Below are 16,849 nucleotides of genomic sequence, written 5' to 3' on the forward strand. Positions count from 1 at the left end.
TTTCCCACTAAAAAAATACTCAGTGGCTATTCCCACAGATATTTTGATTCAATCAATGAGAAAAAATAGTAGTGTTTTCATATGAAAAAATTAGAAAGTTTTCTTGCATTTCAATAGAAACCTGAATTCCACCATGCGTTTTTTCAATGAGCTGATTCAGGGGATGAAGTGGGAAACTCATGTTTTCACCACAAATTTTTCACTGATTTGTAGGTGAGAAAAGCCTATGTTTTCTAGTAGTGATTAGATAGACTCAATATTTTACAATTAAAATTTAAATATTAAAAAATTATACGGAATTTTTTTCTCATAATAAAAAATATATTTTAAAATATTGATCAAGATTCAAACAGTTTGAACCTCAAAAATGAAAAATGTCACGTGGATAGAGGGAGTAGCTAATATAAAGTATAAATACTTTATTAAGATCTAATAACCAGCCATATTTTCGAATTCAGAACTCATACGCTCAAAATTCTAACTCGGCTTATGATAATGGCACCCAAATTTCTAGAAGTTTCTGCCATGATACACATTCACGTTTTATGTACAGGTAATGGACTACGAGGAAATGGATGATGATAATCAGGAATTAAACCAACAATTATCTGTAATCTGTAAGTCTTTGGAGAACGAGGTACGTTACACTTTATTGAAGCTTTTTAAAGTATTTCTGTATTTCGTAACTGATATTTTATCTCTCTATGCGTTACGTTACGGTGCATTAAACATGTGATCTAAAAAGTAACGTTTCTTGGAAGTATTTATTGATCATTTATGTGCATTAGTAACTTTCTTCGTTGTTCATTTGCTGAATATATCCTCTTCTTAGGTATTCTTTGTTTTGAGTTTCCGTTGATGATCAAAAACACACCTTAAGTAGGCGTTTGGCCATAGAAACCAAATATCTTTTTACTGTATTTGGAATTTTTGAAGTTGGAGTTGAAAAAAGAGTTGTGTTTTTTTATAGTTTTTGCAAAGAATATTTTGTTGTTTGAATGTACAGAAAGTAAAAAAAAAAAAAAAAAAAAAAAGTGAAAACAGGGTGTTAGGTGTTTTTCAAATGCTGATTTTCATATAAAGTGAGAAAAAATTCCGGAAAAATGTGAATAATTTTCATGGCCAAACGGGTCGAACAATCACTTTTTCACGAGTTTCACATTCCATTTTCCTACATGAACTATCACGTAGGTGTGTTTTAATACATAGATGGTGATAGTTCAGGTAGGAAAAGGGAACGATGAATAGTTTGCGTGTGAAACTCACGAAAAAGTGATAGTGCATGTGTGTTTTTGACCATTATCTCTTTTTCTTTTTCTACACTCTGTCTCTCTCTTACTCTCACAGTCACTCTCATTTTTTTCTCTGTAATTTCTAGGTTTCCAATAGTCAGAAAATGGAGAAAAGTGTACTCATTCATCAACCAAGTGATCGCATGCAGTCCCTCCAGGATGAGGTATACCAATGATGCTGCACTTCCTAGTATCTTAGTCTTATTGACTCTCGATAAGCGAAAAGTTTCATATGGATAGAGGGAGTACTTAATATGGAGTGTAAATAATTTATTAAGATCAATAAGCAATACCATAAGTTATTTTGTTCATTTTTTGTACCTGAATTCTCTACGCAGTTTAATTACCTGTTGCATAAAGTGCACCACGAATAGTGTGGGTAGCGGGAGAGTGAACGAATAATATCTGCAGCCTTGCCTTGCGTTTATGCCTTAAACTTGTGGACTTACATATCACTAATTGACACATTGAATAACTCAACTTAGAAACCTGCAGTGTATGGTTAAAGAATTTGTGTGTGTCACTAAGTTTTTTGTTTTAGTTAGGGTCCTTTATTTTTCGTCATCCAAAATTTCTTCGATGTTCATCTGCTGAAGATATCCTCTTCTTATGTGCTTTTTTGTTTTTCTACACGCTGTCTCTCTCTCTCTTACTCGCACAGTCAATCTCATTTTTTCTCTGAAATTTCTAGGTTTCCAATAACCACAAAATGGATAAAAGTGCACTCATTCAACAACAACGTGATCGCATTAAGTCCCTTTTGGATGAGGTATACCAATGATGCTGCACTTCCAAGTATCTTACCATAAGTTATTTTGTTCATTTTTTGTACCTGAATTCTCTACGGGTTTAATTACCTCTTGCATAAAGTGCTCCAATTGATTAGTGTGGATAAGGGTAGAGTGGATGAATAACATCTGCAGTATAATCTTTCATTTATGCAAAGCAACTGCTTTCACGCCTCGAACTTGTGGACTTACATGTCACTAAATGAGACATTGAGTAACTCAACTTAGAAACCTGCAGTGTATGGTTACAGAATTTGTGTGTGTCGAGGTGTTTATGATGAGATTTCTTATTATTAAATGATGTAGAAGTGTAAAAGGTATTTCATTCACTGGGGATGCTTTTTGCAGGGTTTGGTTGATTGCTATTTCCGACAAAGCTACTCATTGAAGGAGGACGTGCGTCCTTCTTTCTTCCTAGATCTAGTTCCGAGTTTTTTATGCGATGCTCGCAATGTTATGCGAGAAATGGCTACGGTTCTGTACGTTTTCGTTGTTGTTATGGATCAATTTTTTTGTTTTGATTATGGTTGTCGACTTATGTTACTTTCTCTCATTTATTTTAGTGAGTCACCAGTTGTGGACTTTGATGTTTTAAATGAGCATTGTATCAAGCTGAAAGGAGGTTCTTCATGGTGAGTTGTTATTTCTTAAAGTAGCCATAAGAGTTCTTCTTCATAAAATTTACGTAGATATTTGATATTCGGTACATAGTCTTACGTATTATATGACAAATGAAAAGTATTATAGCATTGCATCATAAAATGGAATGTGCAGAGAGAATTCATGTATCCAACCGTAACTAGTTTGCCGTTGAGGCATAGTTGATTGATTTTCTTTTTTCAGAGAGCAGCAGTTTCGTATTTGGTTTGTCTAAACGTTACTATCTCTTCATATCTTACTGAGGTTTTTTTTCTTGAGTTTTTTTCCACCAAAAATTCTCTGAAAAGTGGATCATCAGGCTTCTACCTTCTGTTGAATATGCCACAGTTGGAATCTTAGGTTAACCTTTCATTTTCGTAATTACTTGCCATAGGAAAGATCATAATGATTCTGCTCAACTTCTTTTGCAGCATTGGAGCCTGTAAGGTTGTGAATGTATGTTATGATTTTATCCGGGCAATTGACAAGAAATCCAAGGATGAGTATGATTCTTTCTACATCAGCTAGATTTGTCCACAACTTGTTAAAGGTTTTACTGTTCACTTTCTTGTTAGGTATTCTGTTTGGTTAGGGAAATGTTTAATGCATGTCCTTATTCATCTCAAAGTCTACTTTTCACATTAAAAATCAACTAGTTTTGAAATGATGGGATCTTGTTATATCTCACCGGCATTGATATAATTGTGATGGAGATAGAAAGCTGATGGTTGGGTGAACTTAATTGTACTTGGTTTGTTTAACATTGCTTCCATTTAGCTAGGCACTTTCGAGTGCATTCACTTGTTTTGAACATGCAAATAGTAATACTAACACTACACTGCAAAGGAAAAATGAGTTTCATCTTGGTTGCATTTTATGAAACATTGAACTTTTTAATCTTCTTCCTTCTTTTTCCTTTCAGAAAGAAATAAATCTAGGGGTCAACTTTACAATCAACATACTCTGTTAACCACTTATGCTGACAAAAGGAAGATATGATGTATTTCTAGTTTTCCATATTGGGGTAAAAATGTCAAAAGTACTTTTTATTCATGTAAGCACACTGCATAACTGATATGATGCTTACTATTACTTCTTTTCCTTCTTATGATAAGGTTTGGGGAGAGGACTCTTAGAAGATGTATGACTTCACTTTATTTAAGATTTTGTTTTAGGATATGGTTCAAGTTTATATGTGGAAAAAAGTGTGAAAGAAAAAGCTCTTTCTTGTTTATTTAAGAATACTTCATAACTGTGTTTGCTTCAATCAAAACATATTTTCACCTAATATTTAAGGTTGGGTAAGGGTGGACTCTTTTAAGATGTGATATCTTAGGAGGGAATTTATATGGAGTAGTAAAAAGAAGAATCAAATTTTTGTTCAAGGTATTATGAAAATGTGTATAGATTCAGCATGGTCCAGGAGAAAATTGGAATAAAATTGGAATACTTTGCTGGTGATGAGCTCTTTTGCTTCTTGTTACCTTTCATGACAAAGGTGAATGACTGTTTCTCTCAGCTAGGTCATTTTTTTTTCATAAGGGCATAAAATATGTGGGAATGCTTTTCGAAAAATCCATTTAAATCCTGGATTCAGATACCTGCTTGGTGCATGATATATCGGAGCCATCTACGTATCAATTGAAAAAGAAAAAAAAGGAAAGAAAGAGTGGAGCCATATATCTATTTGGTCTATAATCTGGAGGTAACTAATAAAAATATCATGCGGTTAAGGAGAGCACTTAATTCTATAAAAGGCACTCAGGAGTACACCTTAAGGTGTGGCATGGCCTAGTTTTCTTGAGGGAAGTCAGGTGTGGCAAACACCTCTTTCCTTCTGCCTTAAGTGTATGTGTCAAAAGCTTTTTCTTTCCCTCAATGTCCAAAATAACAAGATTTTATTTTGATAACCAAAGCATTAAATATTTAAATAGTGGGTTACTCTCTTGTATATCCTCATGCTGTCATACATACTCGTCTGTGTCGTTTTCCCCTGCATTTGTGTGGGTGTGAGTTGTATAAGAGATGCATTAATCCTTTGGCAATGATCAGAATAGTACTAACCTTATTCCTTGTTTTTTTCTGACGTAGAATATTTCAGCATTAAATTTTCTTATTGTGGTTAGAATTTCATGACTGTTGAGAATCTTTCTTTTTTCTCTTTTTGGGTTCAAAAGCACTGATTTCCATGAAAGGACTGCACTTTCTCTAACAAGAAATCCTTAGCCACTCTTTGTGGGAATAATCTTGTTGCTCATAGTAATTAGAACATATCACGAAGATGTTTAGTCGTTATCTGACGAAACTATTCCCATTTTCTCTGTATGTAGGTGTCTGCAGGCATTTAGAAACTTCACACGAGAATATCATGATCTTCAGAGCAAACTGGAAGGCATTATGCAGGTACTATATTATCATGCCTACATTTACTTGAAGTCGCTTGTGACATTTCAACCGTGTCATTTGGTAATGCTGGTCAACTTCTTCCTGAGGAATTACATTTCTGACTCACATATACACCTATTCTTTTAATTTAATGTCTTAATAACATCTCATTTCAGAAACAGCAAGAACGCAAGTTCGATCTAGATCTTTTTTACGTCCTATCTACCTCAGCAAGTTTTGCTAATAATCAACATCAATCTTTCTAACAATTGTAGAAGTAAGGCCTTTCATGAATATGTCTAAAGAAGCTTAGTATGATTTTCTTAACTTCTTTTGTTAAAGAAGCTTAGTATGATTTTCTTAACTTATTTTGTTTACTCTTTAACCATCTATCAATTTACTTCTGATAAAATTCTATGTCTCTGTTCTACCAATTAGTCATCTTAACTTTTTCTCTTGTTGAAGTGTGTGACCATCTCATAAAAAACTTAAGCTGTTAGAGATAGCACACTTTCATTTATTTAAATATGTCTTCAATGTCTCTTTGAATGGTTTGTTATATCCCATTGCTCTAATATTATAGTCCCTTTGTAATGCACTTAACTAATTATACTCCTGTAAAGATTGTATGCCAACTCACAGAAGTTATGAACCTGACATTATAACCTCTTGAAATCATCCTGATCAGAGTTATATTTTAAGAATTGAACTAGAGGATAAATCTACTGGTATGTTGACCTACTACCTTTATCTTTTACTCCTATAGTTATATGCTATGCAATGTTGACTTCAGAAAGATGTCATATATCTAGCTCTTACACATTTTTTACTAGATATCCCGCGCTAAGATGTCCGTAAGAACTATATCGAATTTTCTTTTTCCCCTGTTCTTGATAATGCCACCTAAAGATCTTTCATGCATTTGATTGTATGAACATAGCCAGAGGAAAAAATAACACTAATATAAGAGGAGACAGAAAACTCAATGGGTGGAAAAGCAAGAAAATTGTTCAACTCTCCTCAGATAACATAGGAATAGTGTTTTGAGCTACTTGCTTTAAAGATCAAAGAAATAGCTGAGATTGGTAAAGTCTCTTCATTGCAGATGGAGTAGATCCTTTTTCAATGGCTATTTTTATCATGAAATGAACTGCAACCAAAAGGAAAACAACTCCGTAGTTTAACAATAGTTTGGACTAACATATAACTCAAGAGGATAATATAAAACCTATGCCGCATTTATGAGAGTTACTGTGGCTCCAACACAGTGAGATACTTGATCAATGACTATTCCTATGGTGTTCCATTCTTTGATTGCAGTAAAAGAGTACATAAAACATGAAGTTACCAAAATTTGTCTCTTATATTTTGCGAATATGCTTAATTAGTCAGGAAATCACTGCTTCTTGCCAAAAGGCCATCATGATAAATAAGAATTTTGCTCGTACTTATTAATTCATCTTACTTGTTAAGTCTAAACCATTCAATGGTTTTATATGGTAATCAACCTAATATCTTCTTGCACTTATGCTTTCTGTTATAATTCCTAGTTGAATGAAGTTGCATTACTTGTCTATTAACATTATTCTTTACATGCAAAATGAAGCTTGAGAGGGAAATCTTGTCTGCTGAGAGCTCAAAGTCCGTGATCGGTGAGCAGTGATTCTCTCATCCTATTGGACTGGAGTAGCGGTAATATTCTGTAGTTTCTTTTTTGGTTTACCTTGTGTACTGCTTTTTTGCTTTGATCCTTCAAGGCTTTAACTATCATTTAATATCGTGAAGGCTGTAACGACTTGAATAAAATGATTACCAGTAGGAGGTATCTTACAATGTTTGTCAAACAGCATGTGAACCTATTTGTTTGATATACATGCTAGATATCAGATAAAATTGGATTTTTGCTGGCTCTTTATCCATTTTCTAATCCACAAGATATTGTCAATAGCATAGTGTTAAGAGTGCCTAAATATGCACATGTATGATTTCAGCCGTCTGACATGCAAGAAAACCATGGATAAATTACCAACAACTAGATTAACAAAAGCTTTAATGGTGTAATAAATTAATAATAGCCGTTTCTTGTAAAATCTTGCCAGTAAACAACTTGTTTTGACATAATAAAAGTGTGCTCTCTGTCTTTCTATTGCTGGCTTAATTTTTTTATGTTTTGTGAATAAAGGCTTCCATATTCGAAGATGAAGAATCAAGCAAAGGGGCATGGACTTCTCTATTACAATTCTGCTGCTAGGAAAACTATGAAATATAATGTTTAAAACTTTTTAGTCACCATACAGGTGCAATGTGTTTGTATAAGACAATTGTAGTATCTTCACTTATTTATCTTGCTTTTATTTTACTGTCTTTTTTATGACTGAAAAGTCTAGCTAAGCTAGGTCGTACGGGGATTCTTAAATAGTTTTTAAAGTGAGGCTTTATTAATGGTCGATCTATCCAATTTATAGAAGCTACACTTTTATGACATGTTCTCTTCATTCATAAGCGGTAACCAGCATAGAATCCATGTCCCAAGAAAAAGTTAAACAATTTGTAATTACATGGGCCAGTACAATAAAAAGTATCACAATTTGCTCCCGTTAAGACGCGGTAATATCAACACAACCGAGTGGGAACTATTTGAATGCATTAAAAGATGATATAAGAGATGTTCCAATTGCAAAGCTAATAATTAACAAAGTAGGGAATAGAAGAGCTTCTCAATACTTGTGCATGGAGAAATTCGATTCATAAGGAATCGATTGGTTGGTGGGATAAGGATAATAATCTCTGATAACGCGCGAGATTATTTTATCCTGTGTTTAGTTAATCCCACCATTTGTACTAAAATGGTGGGATTAGCTTGTTTAGTTAATCCCACCATTTGTACTAAAATGGTGGGATTAGCTATTTCATATGAAAGGTGAGATAACTAATCCCAGGGATATCGTTATTTATTCCATCCTACCAACCAAACAACCCCTAAGAAGCTTAAATATACAATAATTAGGAAGCATAAAATAAGTGAAAACTCAAAATTGACCCTTACCAGGCTAAGCATACAACTCAAACTGTCCCTTTCTAAATGAAGGTGATAGTAATGTTCATTTACTTGGAAAGAGATAATTTATTAATTGGATCTAAGTTACCATGTTCAAGAAAAAGAATGAAGCTTGAGAAATGAAACACTTCTGAAACAAGATGTTTGAACAAAAATCCATTTCTTCGAAAGGGCAACTAATGCAGTTGTTCAATATCTTCCATTACATCGGACCAAGAAGATATAACGAATCTTTACACGGCTAGTCGGCCGGATTTACTTTTTCTAATTAGTACCCATGTTATATATAGATTATACGTTTGCGACCAGTTTCAAATTCAAGTAGTTGGGTGAACGACTATTAGGTTAATTCTTCAAGATAGATATAATCACTTAGGGGTCGTTTGGTTAGTATTCCTAGGATAACTTATCTTGAGATTAGTTATTCCACCCTTGATATAAAATAACAGTACAATTTCAAGATTATTTATACCATCATTTTATCCCAACCAAACGTGGAATAAATTCATCTCAGATATAATCCCGAAATTATTTATCTTTATCCCCTGTATCAAACGAGCCCTTAGGTTGTAAGTATCCAAAGATGGTCAAGAAAACCAAGATCTTTTGTCATTATTTTCGTGTCTATCGTCAGGCTTAACCTGCTATTGCAAAAGTATTTTGTTACGTCCCGTATTTTTATACATTGGGACAACCCGGATTAACTATGATAAATTAAGGCCAAGACTATTCCGGGATTTGAAGTCGGGACTTTTGACCTTTGATTTTATTTTGAGACATAAGTTGTGTATGAAATTGTTAGCTTGAACACTTAGGAAAAATTGGGACCATAATTCATAAATTTGGAAATTAAAACTCTTGCATAAAAAAAAAAAAAGGGAAGATGTGTGGATTGAAGTGGTCCCCACACATTGTTGTGGCCAATTTTAATTGGTCCAACACATGTGTGGGCCCAAAGACAATAAGAGATATTTTAAGGGGACTTAAAAGATGACCACTTAGTCATCTTTCTCTCATTTCACATTCCCACACTTAGAAAATAAAGCAAGAAGTTGAGGAACCAAAACCATGGCTCACGGCCAAGACCATGGAAAACCAAATCCAAATCAAGCCCCTCTAAAAATATTTCTTGGGTACAAATCAACTAATTAGAGGTCCCTAAGTAACTTGGAAGCATTGTTGGAGTGATCAAGTCTTTCATTTAAGAGATTTGCAAACCCTAGCCTATTGGTGGATTGAAGAAGAAAGGTGAGATCTAATCTTGTTTTTGAGTTATAAATGTTGTATGCATATTATAGTATGTCAATATGGATGAAAAATCATGAAATGTAGTATGTTGGAAGTTGGGTCGTGTATGGTGTGTGAAGTTGTGTAAATGGGTGTTGTGACTAAGTGAAGAATTAACTCTATTTAGTATGTTGATTGTTGTAGGGTGAAGAAATGAATGAGAACTATCGATGTATGTATATAGGTGGGTATGTAGCCGTGTATATGGCCTCCAATTTGTAGCAAAGAATGAATTAATATCGCTTAGCGTCGAAATGGTTGTTGTGATGACTTTTGTGTTGGAAATGAGCAATTAATAACTCAAGATTGATGTTGAGAATTTGTGGGCTGTTTTGAGGTTAGTTGTGCGTTTGACGTAAGTTGTATATTTTATGAAAATCATATCGTTCTATTGTGGATTGTGATACAAAACATGACTTGAAAATGAGGAAAGTGAAAAAAAAAAAAAAAGGGGGTTGCTCGGCTAAGGGGACTGTTTTCGGGCAACATAGAGAAAAATTCTTGGCTTGTTGGAAAAATTATGTGAATTGTTTAGAATGTTCTTGAATGTTGTTAGTATGGATTTGGGTTAATAATCGAATGTACGAACGATATTGTGGCTTGAAAGTAAGCCGTTGAAACGAATATTTGGAAAGTTGTTGAAAGATGTAAAAGAGAGCTATTACTGTTGTTTTGCCTTTCGAATTGATTATTGATGTTGCTAGGTTGGTTATTGTGGTTGTTGTTGTTGATTTTGAGCGAGATAAATTCTCGGGATGGCCTATTTATAGGGGAAGTGCTGCCGAATTTTCTGTAGAATTTAATGATTAGTTGGAAAGAATGGCTCAAGTGCCCTTAACTAATGTTTGGTATTCGTTGGCGTATTTGTAGACCTTGGGGAGCCCGAGGCGTGGATTGAAAATTTACTTTAGATTGGCTATTTTGGAAGGGCGTACGAGGTATGTAAAGTAATCCTCCTTCTTCGGCATGCCTTAGTTAAAATAGGCTATGATATAAGCCTCGAGGAAACTCTATTCTCACAATCCGAGCATGTTTATGAATCGCATTTGTTCTTTGGCATCCTTGCCTTGTCATGGCAAAACATTGATCCTTATGTACTTGGAATCCATAATTTGTAAAGATTACATGAAAGCTGATTTTTGTTTTAAAGTTCATTCTTTAGCGATTTCAAAACTTCAAACGCCCATAATTTCCTCAGAAAAGCTCGGATTGCTTTGAAATTTTCGTAGGAGTTTGTATGATATAAAATGAGTATGTTTTTCATAGGCGGGCTCAGTTCGGGTCTATACTCGTCCGTGGGTCCCGCGACGCCCTTTATGTAAATTCGACAACTTTGAATCAAAAAGTGATAATTATCATTCCGATTTCGAATATGACTATTTTACTTATCCTTCGGATTTATAATAATGATTTTATGCATATGATTCCTCACTACTCCGCTCGTGCCTACTATGATATCGTTCGCCGGTTCCCGGGCCGGTTCTATTGTCGTGCGCTTTTTGATACATTCCGGTGTTATGCTGTGTTTATGGTTCACCGTGCTCCTAGCTCGAGGGCCGGGTTCCACTTATGTTTGGCGTTATGCTGTGTTTGGCGTTATGCTGTGTTGTGATGTGTGACGGGGATTCGGAGATTTGAAACTTTCTGGTGTTATGCTGTGTTGTGGCGCCATCGACAGGCGGGCGACCACATTTTCCAGTGCCCTATGCATAATTTATACTTTGGAAATAAACATTTTGATATGTATTATTTTCTATATATCTGATTCGATTATTATTCAGATTTATTTCTGTACCTTCTGCTTTGCATACTCAGTACATATTTCGTACTGACCCCCTTCTCCGGGGGCTGCGTTTCATGCCCGCAGGTACAGACGCACAGCCTGGTGATCCACCTGTTTAGGACACCCTTTCTGCTATTCGGAGTGCTCCTCTCTTTCCGGAGCTTATACTTTTGGTATATATATTTATTAGTGCATTTGTATATATTCGTTCATGGGTACGGCGGGGCCCTGTCCCGTCATATGATTCTGTCGGTCTGTTTAGAGGTCTGTGGACATGTTTGTGGGTTGGGGTCTTTCTGTATGGATGTATGTACATGTCGTTTGGGCGATCCCATACGCCGAGGCGGCCGGTCCGCATATGTTGTTTGGGCGATCCTATACGCCGAGGCGGCCGGTCCGTATATGTTTATATATTGCTTGGTTAGCCCTGTGTGGCTTTTGTTGGTATTTTCTGCGTGCAGGGTATATTGGATAGTCCGTAAAACAAAGGAAACTCTGTCGAAATTTTTCTGGAAATTACCTAAATTTGAAATAAAGCCTTGTCGGCTTCCGCCATATACTAGAATGAGTTGATAGAATTTGAGATAATATTTGATAGATGGGTTCGGGTGCCCAGATCGGGCACTAGTCACGGCCTACGGGGTTGGGTCGTGACAGAAGTGGTATCAGAGCGGTTTGTCCTCGGAGTGTCCACAGATCGTGTCTAGTAGAATCTTGTTTATCGGTGTGTTGTGCACCACATCTATAAACAGGAGGCTATAGGACATTTAGGATGTTGTCTTTTCTTCTGATCTTAGATCGTGCGATAGAACCGTGCTATTAGGATGATTCTGTTTTGATCTGTTGTTGTTTTTCTTTCAGTGATGCCTCCGAAAAAGGCGACGGCCGCCCAGAAGAAAAAGGGCGTAGTAGGAGAGACTAGCCGGGCTCAGAAGGGTACTCGGACCCTTGCTCAGATGATGCGTGATATTACGTCCCGGCCAGCCGACTCTGCTACGTCTTCATCGTCAGAGGAGTCTGGAGCAGCTTCACCATTAGCTCCAGGGGCTTCAGCTCCCGCGCCTCCAGCTCCTCAGCCAGGGGCGGAGGACAGGACACTGAGAGAGGCTGTGCAGTTATTGACCACTCTGGTAGCGGGACAGGCTCGCAGACGCGGGCGGAGAGATGATGATGATGACGATAGGCGTGACAGCCTGAGGGTTCGAGAGTTTCTATTATGTGGCCCTCCAGAGTTTTACGGGTCTAAGCCCGACGAGGACCCCCATGACTTTATTCGGGGGATGCGGCGCTCACTAGATTTGGTCAGGGCTTCAGAGACTGAGTCTGTTGAGTTGGCTTCGCATAGACTACGGGATATTGCTGCTCACTGGTATGAGTCCTGGGAGCTATCCAGGGGTGAGGGTGCTACCCCAGCTACTTGGGACGAGTTCGTGACTGCTTTCACTCACCACTTTTTGCCCCCAGAGTTACGGCGGGCGCGGGTTGACCGATTTTTGCATCTGCAGCAGAGGGGTCGGAGTGTTCGTGAGTATAATATGGAGTTTGATTCTCTGGCCCGGTACGCACCTACCATAGTAGCAGATATGGCCGATCGGATGCACAGATACGTGATGGGGTTAGACCGCTACTTAATTGATGGCTGTATGGCGGTGGCATTGCAGACAGACATGGATATTGCCCGACTACAGGCTTATGCTCTGGGTATGGAGGACCGACATAGAGCTGATTATTCCAGCAGAGATCGGGACAGGAGGCCGCCCAAGAGGGCCAGGTCCGCTGGGTATTCTGGGGAGCCTCAAGGCGGGCAGCCTCAACAGTATGTTAGACAGTCTTCTCAGCCAGCGCAGAGTGCGCCCCCGCAGTCTACCGGAGAGGGATTTGATAGTGCCAGATACTCAGGAGCAAGCCAGAGCTTCAGGGCTCCAGGTTCACAGGTGAGCCGAGGTTCCAGCCAGGCGAGGCCACCTATGCCTCGGTGTTCGTATTGTGGGAGATCTCATCCAGGAGAGTGCTACCGAGCTACGGGAGCCTGTTTTTCTTGCGGCCGTCAGGGCCATATGATGCGTGATTGTCCAATGGCAAGTGGTTCTGGTAGTACAGTTCAGCCGACAGGATCAGCCGCGGGTTCATCTTCTACTCCCTCAGCCATGCGCCCTGCGGGACGAGGTATGCCGGTACAGGCGGGTCGCGGTCGAGGCCGTGGCGGTGCTTCAGGTTCTAGCGGTCCCTCGAACCGCATATATGCGTTGGCCAGCCGACAGGACCAGGAGGCGCCACCAGGTGTGGTTACAGGTGATTTGAATTTTTAAATTCGTTACATTGTTTGGTAAGAAATTGATATATGCTATTCAAAAAGAAACTCCCCCGAATTTGAGTAAGATCCGTAGCATTAAATCCAACATTCGAGGACGAATGTTCTTAAGGGGGGGAGGATGTTACGTCCCGTATTTTTATACATTGGGACAACCCGGATTAACTATGATAAATTAAGGCCAAGACTATTCCGGGATTTGAAGTCGGGACTTTTGACCTTTGATTTTATTTTGAGACATAAGTTGTGTATGAAATTGTTAGCTTGAACACTTAGGAAAAATTGGGACCATAATTCATAAATTTGGAAATTAAAACTCTTGCATAAAAAAAAAAAAAGGGAAGATGTGTGGATTGAAGTGGTCCCCACACATTGTTGTGGCCAATTTTAATTGGTCCAACACATGTGTGGGCCCAAAGACAATAAGAGATATTTTAAGGGGACTTAAAAGATGACCACTTAGTCATCTTTCTCTCATTTCACATTCCCACACTTAGAAAATAAAGCAAGAAGTTGAGGAACCAAAACCATGGCTCACGGCCAAGACCATGGAAAACCAAATCCAAATCAAGCCCCTCTAAAAATATTTCTTGGGTACAAATCAACTAATTAGAGGTCCCTAAGTAACTTGGAAGCATTGTTGGAGTGATCAAGTCTTTCATTTAAGAGATTTGCAAACCCTAGCCTATTGGTGGATTGAAGAAGAAAGGTGAGATCTAATCTTGTTTTTGAGTTATAAATGTTGTATGCATCTTATAGTATGTCAATATGGATGAAAAATCATGAAATGTAGTATGTTGGAAGTTGGGTCGTGTATGGTGTGTGAAGTTGTGTAAATGGGTGTTGTGACTAAGTGAAGAATTAACTCTATTTAGTATGTTGATTGTTGTAGGGTGAAGAAATGAATGAGAACTATCGATGTATGTATATAGGTGGGTATGTAGCCGTGTATATGGCCTCCAATTTGTAGCAAAGAATGAATTAATATCGCTTAGCGTCGAAATGGTTGTTGTGATGACTTTTGTGTTGGAAATGAGCAATTAATAACTCAAGATTGATGTTGAGAATTTGTGGGCTGTTTTGAGGTTAGTTGTGCGTTTGACGTAAGTTGTATATTTTATGAAAATCATATCGTTCTATTGTGGATTGTGATACAAAACATGACTTGAAAATGAGGAAAGTGAAAAAAAAAAAAAAAAGGGGTTGCTCGGCTAAGGGGACTGTTTTCGGGCAACATAGAGAAAAATTCTTGGCTTGTTGGAAAAATTATGTGAATTGTTTAGAATGTTCTTGAATGTTGTTAGTATGGATTTGGGTTAATAATCGAATGTACGAACGATATTGTGGCTTGAAAGTAAGCCGTTGAAACGAATATTTGGAAAGTTGTTGAAAGATGTAAAAGAGAGCTATTACTGTTGTTTTGCCTTTCGAATTGATTATTGATGTTGCTAGGTTGGTTATTGTGATTGTTGTTGTTGATTTTGAGCGAGATAAATTCTCGGGATGGCCTATTTATAGGGGAAGTGCTGCCGAATTTTCTGTAGAATTTAATGATTAGTTGGAAAGAATGGCTCAAGTGCCCTTAACTAATGTTTGGTATTCGTTGGCGTATTTGTAGACCTTGGGGAGCCCGAGGCGTGGATTGGAAATTTACTTTAGATTGGCTATTTTGGAAGGGCGTACGAGGTATGTAAAGTAATCCTCCTTCTTCGGCATGCCTTAGTTAAAATAGGCTATGATATAAGCCTCGAGGAAACTCTATTCTCACAATCCGAGCATGTTTATGAATCGCATTTGTTCTTTGGCATCCTTGCCTTGTCATGGCAAAACATTGATCCTTATGTACTTGGAATCCATAATTTGTAAAGATTACATGAAAGCTGATTTTTGTTTTAAAGTTCATTCTTTAGCGATTTCAAAACTTCAAACGCCCATAATTTCCTCAGAAAAGCTCGGATTGCTTTGAAATTTTCGTAGGAGTTTGTATGATATAAAATGAGTATGTTTTTCATAGGCGGGCTCAGTTCGGGTCTATACTCGTCCGTGGGTCCCGCGACGCCCTTTATGTAAATTCGACAACTTTGAATCAAAAAGTGATAATTATCATTCCGATTTCGAATATGACTATTTTACTTATCCTTCGGATTTATAATAATGATTTTATGCATATGATTCCTCACTACTCCGCTCGTGCCTACTATGATATCGTTCGCCGGTTCTATTGTCGTGCGCTTTTTGATACATTCCGGTGTTATGCTGTGTTTATGGTTCACCGTGCTCCTCGCTCGAGGGCCGGGTTCCACTTATGTTTGGCGTTATGCTGTGTTTGGCGTTATGCTGTGTTGTGATGTGTGACGGGGATTCGGAGATTTGAAACTTTCTGGTGTTATGCTGTGTTGTGGCGCCATCGACAGGCGGGCGACCACATTTTCCAGTGCCCTATGCATAATTTATACTTTGGAAATAAACATTTTGATATGTATTATTTTCTATATATCTGATTCGATTATTATTCAGATTTATTTCTGTACCTTCTGCTTTGCATACTCAGTACATATTTCGTACTGACCCCCTTCTCCGGGGGCTGCGTTTCATGCCCGCAGGTACAGACGCACAGCCTGGTGATCCACCTGTTTAGGACACCCTTTCTGCTATTCGGAGTGCTCCTCTCTTTCCGGAGCTTATACTTTTGGTATATATATTTATTAGTGCATTTGTATATATTCGTTCATGGGTACGGCGGGGCCCTGTCCCGTCATATGATTCTGTCGGTCTGTTTAGAGGTCTGTGGACATGTTTGTGGGTTGGGGTCTTTCTGTATGGATGTATGTACATGTCGTTTGGGCGATCCCATACGCCGAGGCGGCCGGTCCGCATATGTTGTTTGGGCGATCCTATACGCCGAGGCGGCCGGTCCGTATATGTTTATATATTGCTTGGTTAGCCCTGTGTGGCTTTTGTTGGTATTTTCTGCGTGCAGGGTATATTGGATAGTCCGTAAAACAAAGGAAACTCTGTCGAAATTTTTCTGGAAATTACCTAAATTTGAAATAAAGCCTTGTCGGCTTCCGCCATATACTAGAATGAGTTGATAGAATTTGAGATAATATTTGATAGATGGGTTCGGGTGCCCAGATCGGGCACTAGTCACGGCCTACGGGGTTGGGTCGTGACATATTTACTATTTTTATGTGTCGCATCTTTTGTAATTTGTACATCTTGAATAAATGAGGTAGAATATCTTAATTTAATTTCTTAAACAACCTCCTTATCTTTTAACTTTTTCCTTCACATCTTGTAGGTACA

General features: G+C 37.8%; 2 protein-coding genes across 8 annotated transcripts; both read left to right on the plus strand.

Moving 5' to 3' along the window:
- The first annotated feature begins 783 nt into the window (after positions 1-783).
- On the plus strand, positions 784-7,587 carry LOC132614372 (pseudo histidine-containing phosphotransfer protein 6-like). Of its 2 annotated transcripts, XM_060328818.1 has the most exons (9): positions 785-832; positions 1,379-1,456; positions 1,984-2,061; positions 2,429-2,559; positions 2,644-2,712; positions 3,151-3,222; positions 5,050-5,122; positions 6,711-6,796; positions 7,287-7,587. In XM_060328818.1, the coding sequence occupies exons 2-8, from the start codon at positions 1,397-1,399 to the stop codon at positions 6,765-6,767; spliced, it is 540 nt and encodes a 179-aa protein (XP_060184801.1). In that variant the 5' UTR covers positions 785-832; positions 1,379-1,396; the 3' UTR covers positions 6,768-6,796; positions 7,287-7,587. The 2 variants fall into 2 exon arrangements, 1 of the variants encoding a protein (XP_060184801.1); XR_009572279.1 differs by lacking the exon at positions 7,287-7,587 and having other exon boundaries at positions 784-832; positions 3,151-3,269; positions 6,711-6,734.
- A 1,243-nt stretch (positions 7,588-8,830) lies between these two features.
- LOC132615473 (uncharacterized) lies at positions 8,831-16,509 on the plus strand. Of its 6 annotated transcripts, none has more exons than XM_060330075.1 (6): positions 8,831-9,410; positions 10,320-10,387; positions 11,317-11,405; positions 12,094-13,524; positions 15,162-15,229; positions 16,147-16,509. In XM_060330075.1, exons 4-5 carry the CDS (start codon positions 12,096-12,098, stop codon positions 15,200-15,202), a joined length of 1,470 nt encoding a protein of 489 aa, XP_060186058.1. In that variant the 5' UTR covers positions 8,831-9,410; positions 10,320-10,387; positions 11,317-11,405; positions 12,094-12,095; the 3' UTR covers positions 15,203-15,229; positions 16,147-16,509. The 6 variants fall into 6 exon arrangements, 5 of the variants coding, with proteins under 5 accessions (XP_060186058.1, XP_060186062.1, XP_060186060.1 ...); XM_060330079.1 differs by having other exon boundaries at positions 12,094-13,512; XM_060330077.1 differs by lacking the exon at positions 15,162-15,229.
- Positions 16,510-16,849: the final 340 nt, after the last annotated feature.

The sequence above is a fragment of the Lycium barbarum genome, chromosome 10 (genome assembly GCF_019175385.1).
Source record: "Lycium barbarum isolate Lr01 chromosome 10, ASM1917538v2, whole genome shotgun sequence".
Taxonomy (NCBI): Eukaryota; Viridiplantae; Streptophyta; class Magnoliopsida; order Solanales; family Solanaceae; genus Lycium; species Lycium barbarum.

Coding starts and splice junctions, on each gene's coding strand:
- LOC132614372 (XM_060328818.1), top strand. CDS start 1,397: ATGGAGAAAAGTGTACTCATTCATCAACCAAGTGATCGCATGCAGTCC. Junction 2,062..2,428: donor TTAAGTCCCTTTTGGATGAG/GTATACCAATGA, acceptor TGCTTTTTGCAG/GGTTTGGTTGATTGCTATTT. Junction 2,560..2,643: donor CGAGAAATGGCTACGGTTCT/GTACGTTTTCGT, acceptor CATTTATTTTAG/TGAGTCACCAGTTGTGGACT.
- LOC132615473 (XM_060330075.1), top strand. CDS start 12,096: ATGCCTCCGAAAAAGGCGACGGCCGCCCAGAAGAAAAAGGGCGTAGTA. Junction 13,525..15,161: donor GCCACCAGGTGTGGTTACAG/GTGATTTGAATT, acceptor GCGTATTTGTAG/ACCTTGGGGAGCCCGAGGCG.